The sequence below is a fragment of the Danio rerio genome, chromosome 16, assembly GCF_052040795.2.
Source record: "Danio rerio strain M-AB ecotype USA chromosome 16, GRCz13ab, whole genome shotgun sequence".
In the NCBI taxonomy this organism is placed as follows: domain Eukaryota; kingdom Metazoa; phylum Chordata; class Actinopteri; order Cypriniformes; family Danionidae; genus Danio; species Danio rerio.
In genome coordinates this window covers 57,152,014-57,165,545 of record NC_141036.1, presented here as the reverse complement: position 1 = coordinate 57,165,545, position 13,532 = coordinate 57,152,014, and the positions used below count along the sequence as shown (strand labels likewise).

The window sequence follows — 13,532 nt, the reverse complement described above, 5'->3', positions numbered from 1 at the left end:
GGGGATGGTGACCTCTGCTGGCCAGCGAGGGGAATGACTGGGACCGAGTCGGTGACAATATATATATATATATATATATATATATATATATATATATATATATATATATATATATATATGGTCACCGACTCGGTCCCAGTCATTATAAAATATTTATTGTGTTATTGTATGCATTGTACTAACACAATAGAAAATATTCTGAAATGTTTGGGGAAAAAAGTGCACTTTTGATGGCCTGTTGTGATAGAAGTAGGAGTCTGTGGATGTTAAAGGTTCTTCATGGAATTATCAATGCCAAAAAATATCCTTTTATATGAGTATTATAGTTTTTCAGCCCCCAGAAATACTTTATTTTACACTGTTATTATTATTGCTATTTGACTAACAACATGCTGTATAAACACACAAAACTGTTGTGCTGAAAAATGTCATTTTATTTAATTGAAAAAATAATTATCTAGCGTTGGATTTAATATGCACAAACCCAATGTTGGGAATATTTTTATAATATTATTATTATTATTATTATATAATTTTTTTCCAATTAAATTCTCAACCCAGGCATTTTTTAGGGTGAAATATCTGATTATTGACATCACTGGAAGCTCTTTTTATCCTTAACAAAAAACCAGGAGCGCCATTGTTTGCATTAGTTCATTGCGTATTGCTTCTATCCACCAGCAGATGTTGAAATGACAGCACTCTCCCACTCCTCCCTTACTCAACAGCCGCCTACAGTGCATTCCGATCAAAGGAAAGGAGTTTGGCATCTCGAAACAAGCCTTTTGGCTTTGACAGGAGGGCTGGCTGTGGTTTAGAGGATAGGCATTTCAGGGCGAGGCAACATTTATTAACATGACATTCAACAACACACTCTGACTGAAGTAATTCACCTCAGACACACGGACAACCTCGTCATTTCTGTTGGTAATGGCCTTTTAAACTTCTTTTGTTGACTTAAACCATGTCTATAAATTGCTAAACTGCTGTTCAGATATCAGGAAAGTGTTGTCATGTGTGATTTAAAGCGTCGATTGACAAAAAAAGTGATGTTGTTTACATTATAGAAACGAAAGCGAGTACTTTTGTTGATTAAAAGGCTGTGTGTAAGTTGCTAACCTGCTGTCCTGAGGTAAAGACTGTATAAAAACTGCTCAACTGCCGTTCTATCAGAGAAGTGATAGCATATGATAAAGCATCGATTAACTAAAAAGGAAACGATGTTATTTACATTATAGAAATGAAACCGAATACTTTTGTTGAGTAAAAGCCTGTCTGTCGGTAAGTTGCTAACCTGCTGTCCTGAGGTAAAGACTGCCTGTATTGCTAAACTGCTGATATCAGAAAAGTGATATGAGATATACAGCGTCGATTGACAACAAAGTGACGTGCTGTGTTTACATTATGGACACGAAACCGAGCAGTGCTGCTTCTGGTATTTAAACAGAAAGCGTCCTGAAACACTTTATTTGTTGCTGATGATCTGTTTTTTCTGCTGTTTCTTGTGCAGCTTGTGAAAATGGAGTCTCTGTCTGCAGCAAACACACAGTTTTCCCTCAACCTGTTCAAGAAGATCAGCGGAGGAAACGCATCAGGAAATGTGTTTTATTCTCCTGTCAGCATCTCCTCGGCTCTGGCCATGGTGTCGCTCGGTGCCAAAGGAAACACCGCAGATCAGATGTTTAAGGTGATTGTACAGAGAATCAATGATTTTTGTAGTTTTTGACTCTTCAAAGAGGGGGAGAGAGTACAAAACCAGGAAGTTACGCAATATTACGCAGCGAATGCAAGTGAAATTTAAAGAAACAGCGCACCCGAGGATGACACTGCTCAAATCTTTCCATATGTGTAACAAAACATGTCCGATTCTGATACTATAATATAAAGAGCTGTTGACCCTACTGAAAATAACAGCTTAAACCAGCCTAGGCTGGTTGGCTGGTTTTAGAGAGGTTTTGGCTACTTCCAGGCTGGTTTCCAGCCATTTCCAGCCTGGTCTTAGCTGGTCAGGCTGGGGATGACCAGCTAAAACCAGCTTGACCAGTCTAGCCAGGCTGGGAGCCCAGCCCAAACCAGGAAGCTGGTTTTAGATGGTTTTATCTGGTCATTTCCAGCCTGACCAGCTAAGACCAGGCTGGAAATGGCTGGAAACCAGCCTAGAAGTAGCCAAAACCCCTCTAAAACCAGCCTGGTTGACCAGCTAAAACCAGCCAACCAGCCTAGACTGATTAAGCTGCTTTTCAGCAGTGGACTCTGATTAGATTTATATATCTTTCCTGTAAGCATTTATTTCATAATCTTTAGCACGGGTGCCCAAACTTTTACGTATAGATGGCCAAAAACTAAATATCATTGCGAGCCTTGGGCCGAAGGAGAATTTAACCAGACTCATTCATTCATTTTCTTTTTGGCTCAGTCCCTTTATTAAAATCCGGGGCAGCGTAATGAACCGCCAACTTATCCAGCACATGTTTCATGCAGCGGACGCCCTTCCAGCTGCAACCCATCTCTGGGGAACATACACACTCATACACTATGGACAATCCAGCCTGTATCCAATTCATCTGTACCGCATGTCTTTGGACTGTGGGGGGAAACAGAGCACCCGGATCGAGCTGAACATTTAGAAACTTTCCCTTAAGTAGTAAATCCAAGAATCTTCTCGAGGAAAGGGGTGTGTCGAATAACAAAAGGCATTTGCATTTAGTCGAAGAGTTTCTGCCTATAGGAAAAACACACCCTTTACAGTGGTGCAACAGATACCTGAAGTTCTATATCTATTGTTTTGATTATGTCTATTTCCGAGGGAATAAGACCATTGTACCAGTCGCTCTGAGACATTTCAAATGATATCGAACATCATAGATAAAGTCACTTTGATTAATATAAAACATTCATACTTCGAAATGACCATTCTGTGTGAGTACAGTATGTAGAAAGGGGGGGGTGAACAGCGGGGTTGCAGGGATGCTTCAAATGTAAATGTAGGAAAGGAGAAGAGCTGGTTTTCCCGCATTCCCAGCTGCTGGGTTGTGGAGCCAATTGTCTCTGTGTTTCCAGCTCATATTTGAATTGTCAAAGACATCAAAATATTTGTGTTATCTCAAGTCTTACAGGCTTATAAATCACTTAGCTTATCCTTTCCTTTGTTTCTTGTATTTTGTATTTCTTGTATTTTCCTTCTTATATATATTGATGTCCTGATTATGTTTGTATATTTTCATTCATAAACATTAAACAATAATTCAAGAGTTCACACTTAGCTGATGATTTATAAAAGCTTGTTTGGCATGCTGTCCCGGGAGAGAGCCCCGAGCTCAAGGACTCCTCGAGTCCGGGGCTTCCTCCCGTTTGGGAGAGCGAGAGGGGAGCCTGAGCTCGGTGGATCTCAGAACTCCCCCGCTGCTGTGGGAACACAAGAATTAGATAAATGCTTGGTTTTTATATATATTTAATGTCTTTGGACGGTGGGAGGAAACCGGAGCACCCGGGGAAAACCCACGCGGACACGGGGAGAACATACAAACTCCTCACAGAAACACTCACCGGTCCTGGGGGGCCAGGGCTGGCGTTGTTCTTGCTGTGGGGCTCGCAGTGCTAACCACTGGGCCGATGTGTCGCCCAGTCAGAGGTAAAAGAGGAGGAAAAGGGGAGGAGGGGGGTTTCTTCCAAACGAAGATAAAGTGAATTTAACACTGTGGTTATTTATAGTAGCTTAGGTCTCGAATGATTGGAAGATACTGATTAGCAAATGCGAGACCGGCCGTGATAAATCATAAGCACGTGATCCTCTCGAAATTAGTTTATGAATAAACTTCACTAAAAAAAAAAAATGTTCACCCAAAAGTAGACAACATAAACTTAACCATAATGATAACATGAATGCATTTACACTCCGCACGATTACATTTTATTTACTTAAAGCATATGGACAGTTCTGTTATCTCCCGCTTTAAATCATGGCATTCTCTAAAGCAGGATGGATTCTGAACGGTTGACATTGTTTTTATGCATTTATGAAGTTGTTCCTCTGTGCTAATGTTATTTATTTATTTAAATGTACATCTTTAACGTTCAAATAAATTCTTAATTGAGATTAGACTAGTGTTATTCTTTAGCTGAGAAGGCGTGACATAAACAAAATCATTCTTTCCATCATTTATAGCCAGTCAAAAGCATCAGGGTGCAAAAATAAACAATTTATCTGACATCACGCTGTAATAAGTTTCTGTATTTTGTGATTCACAAACGTTTTCCTATTTCAAGAGTTCCCACTTAGATATGCTTGGCACTTATAGCAGGTTTGGCATGCTTTCCCGGGAGAGGACCCTGAGCTCGGAGATATTTGAGCCCAGGGCTCCCGCCCGGTCTACAAGCATATCAGGAGAACCGAGATCAGGTAGGTCTCGATCGCTCCCCCTTTAGAAGGGGAGAAAAAGGAGGAGATGGGGTGGAAGGGGGGATTCTTCCAAAACGAAGATAGTGCAATGAGGAGAAAGTGATCCATTTATACTAAGCTAGGATCACTCTGATTGGATGATTACTGATTACGGATGAGTGGCCAGCAGTGCACAATCATATCACGTGCTCCTCTCGAAATTAGTTTATGAAACTTCACTTATTTCCAGTGGTGAATTGCATTATAGGATGTTGATCTCTGCTTTGTCTACTTTTTTTTTAAAAGATTTATTTATTAGATTTTTATGACAGCTAACAAACAAAAGCAATAACAGTACAGATAGAAAAAAAAGAATAAAATAAACCACACTTTAAACCTCATATTGTGCGACACATAGTATATGATGTGCATAAACAATATATGATGTGCATTCATTTTTCAAATTGACCATACAAACAGGTCGGTACCGGAAGTAGCGGTTGACAGCATGGTGTATTAAGTAAAATGAACAATGATAATAAAAGAAATAAAAGAAAAGAAAAAATTAAAAGCGAGAGAAATGGGACAATATTCATTCATTCATTCATTCATTTTCTTGTCGGCTTACTCCCTTTTATTAATCCAGGGTCGCCACAGTGGAATTAACCGCCAACTTATCCAGCAAGTTTTTACGCAGCGGATGCCCTTTCAGCTGCAACCCATCTCTGGGAAACATCCACACACACATTCACACACACACTCATACACTACGGACAATTTAGCCTACCCAATTCACCTGTACCACATGTCTTTGGACTGTGGGGGAAACCAGAGCACCCGGAGAAAACCCACGCGAAGGCAGGGAGAACATGCAAACTCCACACAGAAACGCCAACTGAGCCGAGATTCGAACCAGCGATCTTCTTGCTGTTAGGTGACAGCACTACCTACTACACCACTGCCTCGCCCTAGAAATGGGACAATATATTAAACTAAATAGGCTGGGGGGTGGCACGTTCTTCAAACGTGTGGTTTTATGTCAAGAAAGAGTTGTATGCTTGCTCTGTCTACTTCTACTTCTACTAAATTTAACTCTACAGTTTAGCAAAGTGACTTTTATTGACAATTTAGTAGCTTCAAATAATATAATATATAAGAAATAATATTATTAATGTTATTACAAGGTTTTTGTAGTGTATTATTAAACACCAACCGAGACAATATAGCACAGGGGTGTCAAACTCAATTCCTGGAGGGCCGAAGCCCTGCACAGTTCAGTTCCAACCCTGCTCCAACACACTTACCTGTAGATTTTAAACAAGCCTGAAGGACTCAATTAGTTTGATCAGGTGTGTTTAATTAGGGTTGGAACTAAACTGTGCAGAGCTGCGGCCCTTTTGGAACTGAGTTTGACACCTGTGAATAGCACTTTAAGCTATTCAAAATGTCCATTAAAGTCACTTTTTTTAATCTTTTCAAGGTTAAAAGTTATTGGAAGAAAGATCAAGACGCCATAATCCAATTCAAAAGCAGAAATAAATAGGGGAAAATTAAAAATGAATCACAAAATATGGAAAACACTAATTTTCAGATATTTTTGCAGTGCATGTGTTCCTTCAAGTGCATTTTAACCTTTCTTATATGTCCTTATTGAACAAATATTTATCCTTATCAGTTGTTTTTTACTCTGTGTAGGTCTTGGGATTTAACAATCTTCCCAAATCAGCCGGTGCGACTCCAGAAGCTCATCAATCGATGATGCAACAAGCCCAAAAGCCCAAGAGTGGAGTCAAGGATCAACATGGACAAGCAATGATGCAACAAACACAGAAGATTGATATACCTGCAGAACTCAAGGTTTGCAATCAGTGTTTACATGAAACATTAACCGAATTACTTCATAACTAAAATACTGCAGTTTTAGATTTGTGTAGTTAATTTAATTTAATATGATACTGTTGATGTACACAGAAAGGTTCTGCAGTGCCTGGACAAAAAGCTGAGGAGCAAATTCATTCAAACTTCAACAAGTTTATGAGTGAACTGAACAAACCAGGAGCCCCGTATGTGCTGAGTCTCGCCAACCGCCTCTACGGAGAGCAGACCTACCAGTTTGTTGAGGTAAAACTGAAAGCAAACCATTCTAGACCTGCTCAAGTTCTCAACTCTGTCACAACTCAATGGTTTTCAATGTTACAGAAATTTCTCAGTGATGCAAAAAGATACTATGAAGCCGGACTGGAGAAGGTGGACTTCAAGAATAAATCAGAAGCTGCACGTGTCAACATCAACACATGGGTGGAGAAAAACACACAAGGTAAAACCCAACGTGAACTTCAAAAACCAGCATGAAACTCCAAATATAATAGATTTTGTGCAGCAAGCGTGGCCTCATAAGGTCATATAGATGTAATATGTCAAATTAACCAGTTCAGATCAAGGCTAGAAGAAGAAATTGTCCATTTGTACTGTAGAGAAGATCAAGGATTTGCTGCCGTCAGGAGCCATTGATGCAATGACAAGACTGGTTTTGGTGAACGCCATCTACTTCAAGGGGAACTGGGAGAGGAAATTCCCAAAAGAAGCCACCAATGATGGGCAGTTCAAGCTGAATAAGGTGAGATTTCAGACTCTTGTTGAACTTAAGTCTCTAAGAAGGAGAAACGAGAATATAAAATGTAACTTATGCTTGGCAGAATCAAACTAAACCAGTGAAGATGATGTATCAGAAAGCTCATTTTCCACTAGCTTCAATCCCAGAGATGAACAGTCAGGTTCTGGAGCTGCCTTATGTGGGGAAGAATCTCAGTATGTTGATCATCCTTCCTGATCAGATTGAAGACGCAACCACTGGCCTTGAGAAGGTAAGACAGATTTTGAAATGTTGTAAATGTTTTAAAATGCGTCCTGAAAACTCACATTCATAACGCAGTATTCATAAAACTAATTAAAAGATTAATAAAATTATCCTGAGCTAGGCTAAATCTCATTCAGTCATTTAATTTCTGCTTCGTTTCAACAGTTACTAAAATAACAAACGATCATGTGTGCGCAAGTAATAGTCTGTTATACAAAAACCATTTAACTACCATTCGAGAGGATTCCCTGTGGTGTTAATGTTGATAATGTAAATAATCTTGAATTTAATCTTCAGTTGTAGTTGGAAGCTTTAACCTCGGATCGTGATGTTTGTTAGTTACGTTTGTCCTTTTGATGACATTTATGGTAAATGCACGCTCGAGTAGTCGATTGCTTCTGAGAGCGCCGACTAGTGGTTGAAGCAGTCGATCGCTCGACTAGTCGACTAGTCTATGCAAGCCCTAATAAATATATTCTTTTGTGTAATGTAAAGGTTTCATGACTGTTCAAGACTCTTCACAGAACTATCAACTAGGGCTGTGCAATTAATCGAAAATTCAGTTTCGATTTCTCTTTTGGCTTCGAACGATTATGAAAAACCGATCACCGTTAATCGAGATAAACAATTATTGCATCATATACCGGCCACTTTCCAGTTGTACACATTTGTTGCTCTGCAAAGCTCAGTTTCACACAAAAATGACTAAAAGCATGTGCTGTGATGTAACCTCTGCAGGATGGGATGCGAATCATTCCTGTTTTATTGCCTTTAAAGTGAAATAACTGAACATAAATATATGAGGCTGAGAAAAATGCTTATTTTACATGGCCTTTAGAGGTTTTGGCATCTGAACTTTTCATTTCTTTAATCTGAGAGTTTAAAGTTCTAATTTCTAATATTTTTATTATTTATAAAACTGTAATATAAAGCTTACAGTTTAAATGCACACGTGTAAATAAAGAAATTTGACAAAATGGTAGGAAATATTTTTGGTACATCAAAAAGTGTAGTTATAATAAGTTAATAATAATAAGTTAATAGTTATAATCAGTCAGCTTTTTCTACCGCAGCAAATTTCACATTTACTGTTGATATTTGGCGCCAGTTAATCAGGAAGTGACAATTTTGTTCTCTTTGATTACTTCGATGGAAACGCTGCTTTATTCGCACGTCTTTTATGCGATAATCCCGTTTTGCGCATAGTAAAACTCGAGTTAATTTGCATTTTTGGATGGAAACATAGCTACTGAGTTTGTCTATTTTTAACCCAATGTTGGGTTGAAACAACCCAGCATTTTTTTTTTACCAATCATAAGCCAAAGCAAAATGCACTACTGGGCTTTTTAGCTTCAACTATTCCAATAAAGCAGCATGATCAAAAAACATTTAGAAAATTTGAGATTTCAGTGTGCAAAGGCCTTAAGGCTGTATGCAAAAACTTATACATCCCTACTATATAGTTAATCTAAACAATATACACCCACCGGCCACTTTATTAGGTACAGTTTACTAGTACCGGATTGGTCCCCCTTTTGCCTTCAGATCTGCCTTAATCCTTCATGGCACAGATTCAACAAGGTACTAGAAATATTCCTCATAGATTTTGCTCCATATTGACATGAGAGCATCACACAGTTGCTGCTGATTTGTCGGCTGCACATCCATGATGCCAATCTCCCATTACACCACATCCCAAAGCTGCTCTATTGGATTGAAATCTGGTAACTGTGAAGGCCATTTGAATACAGTGAACTCATGATAATGTTAAAAAAAACAAGTCTGAGCTGATTCACTCTTTATGACATGGTGTGTTTTCCTGCTGGAAGTATTCATCAGAAGATGAGTACACTGTGGTCATAAAGGGATGGACATGGTCAGCAACAATACTCAGGTAGGCTGTGGTGTTGACCTGATGCTCAGTTGGTACTAATGGGCCCAAAGTATGCCAAGAAAATATCCACACACCATTACACCACCACCAGCAGCCTGAACTGTTGATACAAGGCAGGATGGATCCATGCTTTCATGTTGTTGACGCAAAATTCTGACTCTACTATCCAAATCTGGCAGCAGAAATGGAGACTCATCAGAGCAGACAACGTTTCTCCAATATTCTGTTGTCCAGTTTTGGTGAGCCTGTGCGAATAGTATCCACAGTTTCCTGTTCTTAGCTGACAGGAGTGGCACCCGGTGTGGTCTTCTGCTGCTGTAGCCCATCTGCCTCAAGGTTGGACGTGTTGTGTGTTCAGAGATGCTCTTCTGCAGACCTCGGTTGTAATGAGTGCTTATTTGAGTTACTGTTGTCTTTCTATCAGCTGGAACCAGTCTGGCAATTCTCCTCTGACCTCAGGCATCAACAAGGCATTTGCGCCCACAGAACTGCCGCTCACTGGATATTTTCTCTTGTTCAGACCATTCTCTGTAAACCCTAGATAAGGTTGTGCATGAAAATCCTAATAGATCAGCAGTTTCTGAAATACTCAGACCAGCCCGTCTGGCACCAACAACCATGCCACCTTCAAATTTACTTAAATCCCCTTTCTTACTCATTCTGAAGCTCGGTTTGAACTGCAGCAGATCGTCTTGACCATGTCTACATGCCTAAATGCATTGAGTTGCTGCTATTTGATTGGCTGATTGGAAATTTGCGTTAACGGGCAGTTGGACAGGTGTACCTAATAAAGTGGCCGGTGAGTGTAATCTAATATAATGTAGACCTGCACGTTAAGTATAATGAAGGACCATAGTCACAGCTTACAATCTTCTCCTCTAATGTCCTACTGAAAGAAAAAACATCACCCAGTCTGGCATGACCTGGTGTTGAGTAAATTGGCAGCACATTTTCTATTTTGCAACAGTGCCTTGAGCAAAGACTTTAGAATCCCAATGGGGAAAGTGAATGGAAACAGTACGTCTGGAACAGATGGCATGGAAAAAATGCATGGTGCTGATGTTTTCGAAAGGTTTTAAAAACATTAATAAGCATGACTTAACGTGACTACCAGTCACTTTTGAGGAAGTATTGGCATAACTATCTTTTTTATTTTGTGCATATTGTTCTGTACCTAGTGTCTGGAAATAAAGTTGAACATGACTCTCTTATCCTCCAGCTTGAGAAGGCACTGACCTACGAGAAGCTCATGGAGTGGACCAAACCGGAAGTGATGCGTCAACAGGAGGTTCAAGTCTCTCTGCCTAAATTCAAGATGGAGCAAACCTACGACATGAAGAGTCTTCTGGTCAGCATGGGGATGGAGGATGTGTTTGACCCACAGAAGGTTAATCTAACAGGCATGTCCTCCAGCAATGACCTGGTGCTGTCCAAGGTCATTCATAAAGCCTTTGTTGAAGTCAATGAAGAAGGAACCGAAGCGGCTGCAGCCACCGGTGCCATAATGATGCTTCGGTGCATAAGACTCCCACAGTCCTTTAATGCAGATCATCCGTTCCTTTTCTTCATCCGACACAATCCCACCAAGAGCATTCTGTTTTACGGACGCTTCTGCTCTCCATAAACCAATTGTCTGAGACTGACAGCTAGTTTAGCTGATTATCTAGTGTGCATCAGGCGCAGAGACTCAGGAGAAGTTACTGTTGATCATAGGTGTCAACGTCAATTCCTGGAGGGCCGCAGCTCTGCACAGTTTTGCTCCTAACCTAATCAAACACTGCAGGTCCAACTAATCAAAGTGTTCAAGATTCTTTTAAACACCTCGATTAGTTGCATCAGTTGTGTTTGATTAGGATTGGAGCAAAGCTGCGGCCCTCCAGGAATCGACTTTGACACCTATGCTATAGATCAGTGGTAGGGAACCTATGGCTCTCGAGCCACATGAGGCTCTTTGACCAAAAATATGCGTCTCTCAAGGCTGTCTTCCTTCAATATTATTTTACCGTTAAAAAAAAAAAACTATAACCATCACTACGAATCAGTTTCCTATCGAAAATACAATTACAATCTCTTTTTAAATTGTAATTTTATACAATAAGGCCCCGTTTACACTAATGCGTTTTCGTTTTAAAACGCATAAGTTATGCTACGGTTTCGCCATCCGTACACACTACGCCGGAGTTCTCGAGCGCCGAAAACGGAGCGTTTCGAAAACGCTGGAGAGGCCGTTTTCATTCTGAAACGCTGCTGCTCTGTCTCAAGGCTGATTTATACTTCTGCGTCAAACGCCGGCGTATGCTACGGTGCTGACGCATAGCCCTTCGCCGTGGCCATCGGCGTCACTGACGTGCACCTCTCAAAAAATGTAACTTCACGTCGCAACGACGCGTAGCGTAAGCTCTGTGATTGGTCGGCTTGGTAGCGCTGACGAGTCTGGGCGGGACCGAGAGCCGCGCGAATGGCGCGAGCGATTGTTTACAAGTGTGGAGTCCCGTCAAGGAGCTCCGGATGGAAAGTTTTGTTTTGTGTTTACCTCATAGTTAAAGTTGTTGCACGTCCGCCGGTTCCTGCCTCAAAATGAGCGAGTTTGAGCCACTTGTACATCCCGGAAGTGTTCAGGAAACGCAAAAAAGCCGCGAAGAAACTCGACACAGAGGAACATTTACACCTCACTGCCAACTAGCGTTTCGGAAGTGTTAATGCAGACCAACAGAGACAGCGCGCAGAAATATAAATGCACAGCCACGCGCGTTGCATGCGCCGTGGGTTACGCCGGTCACTTGACGCAGAAGTATAAATCAGGCTTCAGTGTGCGAAAGAAAACGGACACATCTGAAAATGGAGGCGGTGCTACTGAGATTTTGTGTCATTCCATATCCTTCCCTTATTCGTCAAGCCGAAATCACATGACTATAACACATGGCTTTAACGCTACCGGAAGACAGCAGACCAGCCTTCACTGTAAACAACAACATGCACACAGAAATGGGAGTGTTGTTTGCACTATTGTCTGTTTTAGTCGCCATTGTGCAGTTATTCATTTGTTACGTTGAGTAACAACTCAACCTCGTCGTCTGTCCACAAAAATACCTCTCTTGCTTTTTGCCATCGCGTTTATCGTGCAACCGGCGTTTGTTGACTGACAGTAACCAAATGCCGAGCGAGACGCATGCTTCCTGTTAATACTAGAACGCGCATGCTCAGAGTGCACGAATGGTCACATGATATACGTTTTTGGTGGCGTAGTGTGGACGGAGATATGTTCAGAAACGCTGAGTGAAACGCAAGTGTGGACGCAGATCGTTTTTGATCTAAAACGGCATTTTAAAACTATACGCGCTAGTGTAAACGGGGCCTAAATAAGAACTCGGTCAACAATTAAAAGAGGTTTCGACCAATGTGCGTTTGTGGCAATGTGAATTAAATTGAATTGCGACACCAATAAAGGGCAAAGTACCTACATTTCTATTGTAACTTAAATTCAAACAACATTCATGAGAGATAATAGCTGAAATAAAAGTACTATAAATTGTTCTTTCTTCATTCATGGATTTGCTCAGCATGTGATGCTTCATATTTGTTCATTTTTGAGTTGAGCATGGACATAAATTAAGGTTTTATTTAAACCTGTATTATCATAATTTTACAAATAATAATAAAGTATTAGTAGTAATACTATAATATTTTTAGTAACTTATAGTAATACAGTAGCAAATGCATTTTTAAAAAGGCATCTTGAGATATATATATACACACACACACACAAACACAAACACACACACACACATCCAAATTGCTCTTTACAAAAAAAATCAGAAATGGCTCTTTGCTGAAACAAGGTTCCCGACCCCTGCTATAGATTATATAGGAAATTGTTAACGGTGTATGAGAGTTCTCACTCTATTATTATTAACAAGTTTTCCTTGTCCTGGGTCTCATTTATTGATGATAATCCAGTGGTTGTGGTCTCAGCGTGTCATATGTAATCAGTTTACATTATCATTAAGCACCGTTTCTTGCACTAAATAAGACTTCAGATGCCTTCAGTAACAGTATATGCAGCAAATACAGTTAATAAAATCTGCTTTGTTCAAAACTTTGCAAACAACTGTTAATAATTTTGTTTGTTTCATTCAGTTTGTTTGTTTTAAAGGGGGAAAAACATGGAAAGAGTTTAAATGTTGCATTTTTATTTGATGAAATTCACACCCGAGTGTATATGATGACATAGAATAAATACATTCATAAAAAAGTGTACTATACTACAGTATAAAAGTGTCTAATAACCCTACAATTAAGAATTTAAATGAAAGTCAAGTGTTTTTTTAGTAAAAATATATACTTTAAGGGAAAATTATTACACTGAATTTAATAAAACTGATAAATGAAAGATGTATATTGCT

At 39.9% G+C, this 13,532-nt stretch overlaps 1 protein-coding gene across 1 annotated transcript; it reads left to right on the top strand.

Moving 5' to 3' along the window:
* The first annotated feature begins 750 nt into the window (after positions 1–750).
* Positions 751–13,234, top strand: serpinb14 (serpin peptidase inhibitor, clade B (ovalbumin), member 14). The gene is given in 8 exon segments (NM_001447158.1): positions 751–927; positions 1,511–1,687; positions 6,074–6,235; positions 6,350–6,499; positions 6,578–6,695; positions 6,853–6,995; positions 7,075–7,242; positions 10,349–13,234. Coding segments are annotated over 7 exon segments (1,314 nt in total). The 5' UTR covers positions 751–927; positions 1,511–1,519; the 3' UTR covers positions 10,754–13,234.
* The last annotated feature ends 298 nt before the right edge of the window (positions 13,235–13,532 follow it).